The sequence below is a fragment of the Buceros rhinoceros genome, unplaced genomic scaffold, assembly GCF_000710305.1.
Source record: "Buceros rhinoceros silvestris isolate BGI_N320 unplaced genomic scaffold, ASM71030v1 scaffold19916, whole genome shotgun sequence".
In the NCBI taxonomy this organism is placed as follows: Eukaryota; Metazoa; Chordata; class Aves; order Bucerotiformes; family Bucerotidae; genus Buceros; species Buceros rhinoceros.
Window position 1 is genome coordinate 862 of NW_010417336.1, and position 1,852 is coordinate 2,713.

General features: G+C 61.7%; 1 protein-coding gene across 1 annotated transcript in view; it reads left to right on the forward strand.

Moving 5' to 3' along the window:
- The window catches only part of LOC104495232 (steroid 17-alpha-hydroxylase/17,20 lyase), a 3,763-nt gene that overhangs the window by 855 nt on the left and 1,056 nt on the right, over positions 1 to 1,852 (forward strand). Inside the window, exons 3-7 of the mRNA XM_010138181.1 lie at positions 1 to 113; positions 655 to 884; positions 1,110 to 1,196; positions 1,305 to 1,514; positions 1,769 to 1,836. Coding sequence (XP_010136483.1) covers positions 77 to 113; positions 655 to 884; positions 1,110 to 1,196; positions 1,305 to 1,514; positions 1,769 to 1,836 — 632 coding nt within the window. The 5' untranslated portion in view covers positions 1 to 76. The remainder of the gene's footprint in view (positions 114 to 654; positions 885 to 1,109; positions 1,197 to 1,304; positions 1,515 to 1,768; positions 1,837 to 1,852) is intronic.

Here is a 1,852-nt window from a genome sequence, read left to right on the forward strand (position 1 = left end):
GGGCAAGGACATAGCCTTCGCCAGCTACGGGCCCCTCTGGAAGTTCCAGCGCAAGCTGGTGCATGCTGCCCTCTCCATGTTTGGGGAGGGCTCGCTCGCCCTCGAGAGGATCAGTAAGTGCCCCGCAACAGCCCCCAGGCTCCCTCCCAGCTCTGTCTCTCTCCTGCGCTTGATCTAGGCTAGACTTTTCCTTTCTCTGTGCCCTGATCCCCTGGGAACCAGAGAGAGACTTACTGGCTCAGCCCAACCTCCCCAGCATCCCCCCAGTTTGCTTAGCTGGGGCTCGGTTCCTCTCCTTCCGTCCCCAGCACTTCACCGACAGCTCTCCCCACGCATCTTCTGCCCTGAGCTTTGGCTCCCCTCACTGACAGCTGGGGAAACTGAGGCATGGAGCCCAGCTCACAGCTCCCCAGGCTCCCTGTCCACCCAGGAGGGCCATCAAGCAGCACATGGAGACTTCCCTGAGTGTCTCCATCCTCTCTGCTCCTTCCCAGCACCCAGTATCGTTCCTTCTGCCCTGGCTGGGGGAGGTGCTCTCTGCCAGCTGCACATCCTGAATAAACAGGGGGACCTCTCCTTCCAGCCCCCAGCTACCCCCTCCCTGCTGCTTGGCTTCACCATCACCCCCTCACCTGTCTCTCCCCTCCACCCCAGTCTGCCGGGAGGCTGCATCCCTGTGCGAGACACTCAGTGCTGCGCAGGATATAGCCCTGGACATGGCCCCCGAGCTCACACGGGCCGTCACCAACGTGGTCTGCTCCCTCTGCTTCAACTCCTCATACAGACGAGGGGACCCTGAGTTTGAGGCCATGCTGGAGTACAGCCAGGGTATCGTGGACACTGTGGCCAAGGAGAGCTTGGTGGACATCTTCCCCTGGCTCCAGGTGAGCAGGGACAGGGGACTGCCTGTTCCTCTCAGCTCGGATGAGAGGAAGGAGCTGGGATGTGTACTGTAGGAGGGGGCTACCTGAGCCCTTGGGGTTAGGAGGGTCCCTGCTGCAGTATCACACAAGGGGCTGTACCCTGGTGGGCACAGTGTGCCTGCCTGGGTGCTGCAAAGGCTGGACTGAGCTGGAGCCCCTTACTGCAACGGGGCTTTTCTCCCCCAGATTTTTCCCAACAAGGACCTGGACCTGCTGAAGAGATGCCTCAAGGTCCGGGACCAGCTGCTTCAGCAGAAGTTCACCGAACACAAGGTGCCAGTGGCGCTAGGACAGTGAGATGCTCAGGAGCTGCCGGCTGCTGGAGCTGGGGTGGAGGGGACTGTGCCCAGGTCAGCCCTTCTCACACATGTCCGCTGTTAGGAAGCCTTCTGTGGGGACACTGTGAAGGACCTCATGGATGCCCTCCTGAAAGTGAGGCTCACCGCCAAGAACAGCAGCACCCTGGCACCAGGGCTGGAGCTGACCGACGACCACCTCCTCATGACGGTGGGGGACATCTTTGGGGCTGGCGTGGAGACCACCACAACTGTGCTCAAATGGGCTGTGCTGTACCTGCTCCACTACCCTGAGGTAGGCTCTGCACCCTGCAGTGGGGGGCCCGGGCTCCCTAGGATGTCGTGGGGGGCTTTGGGGAAGGTAAGTACTGAGACAGATGTCAGGCTTTGTGAACAAGCAGGATAAGGGTGTGGGCCTTTTACTTCTGCCCTGCACAACCTGCCAGGACATGCTCATGGTGCTGGGTGTACCCCACTGCCATGGGGAGACCCCGTGCACAGGTCACCCCTCTCCCTGGGCTCCCACCCCAGCCCTCACCCCCCTCCCAGGTCCAGAGGAAGATCCAGGAGGAGATGGACCAGAAGATTGGCCTGGCGCGTCACCCCCCCCTCAGCGACCGCCCACTCCTGCCC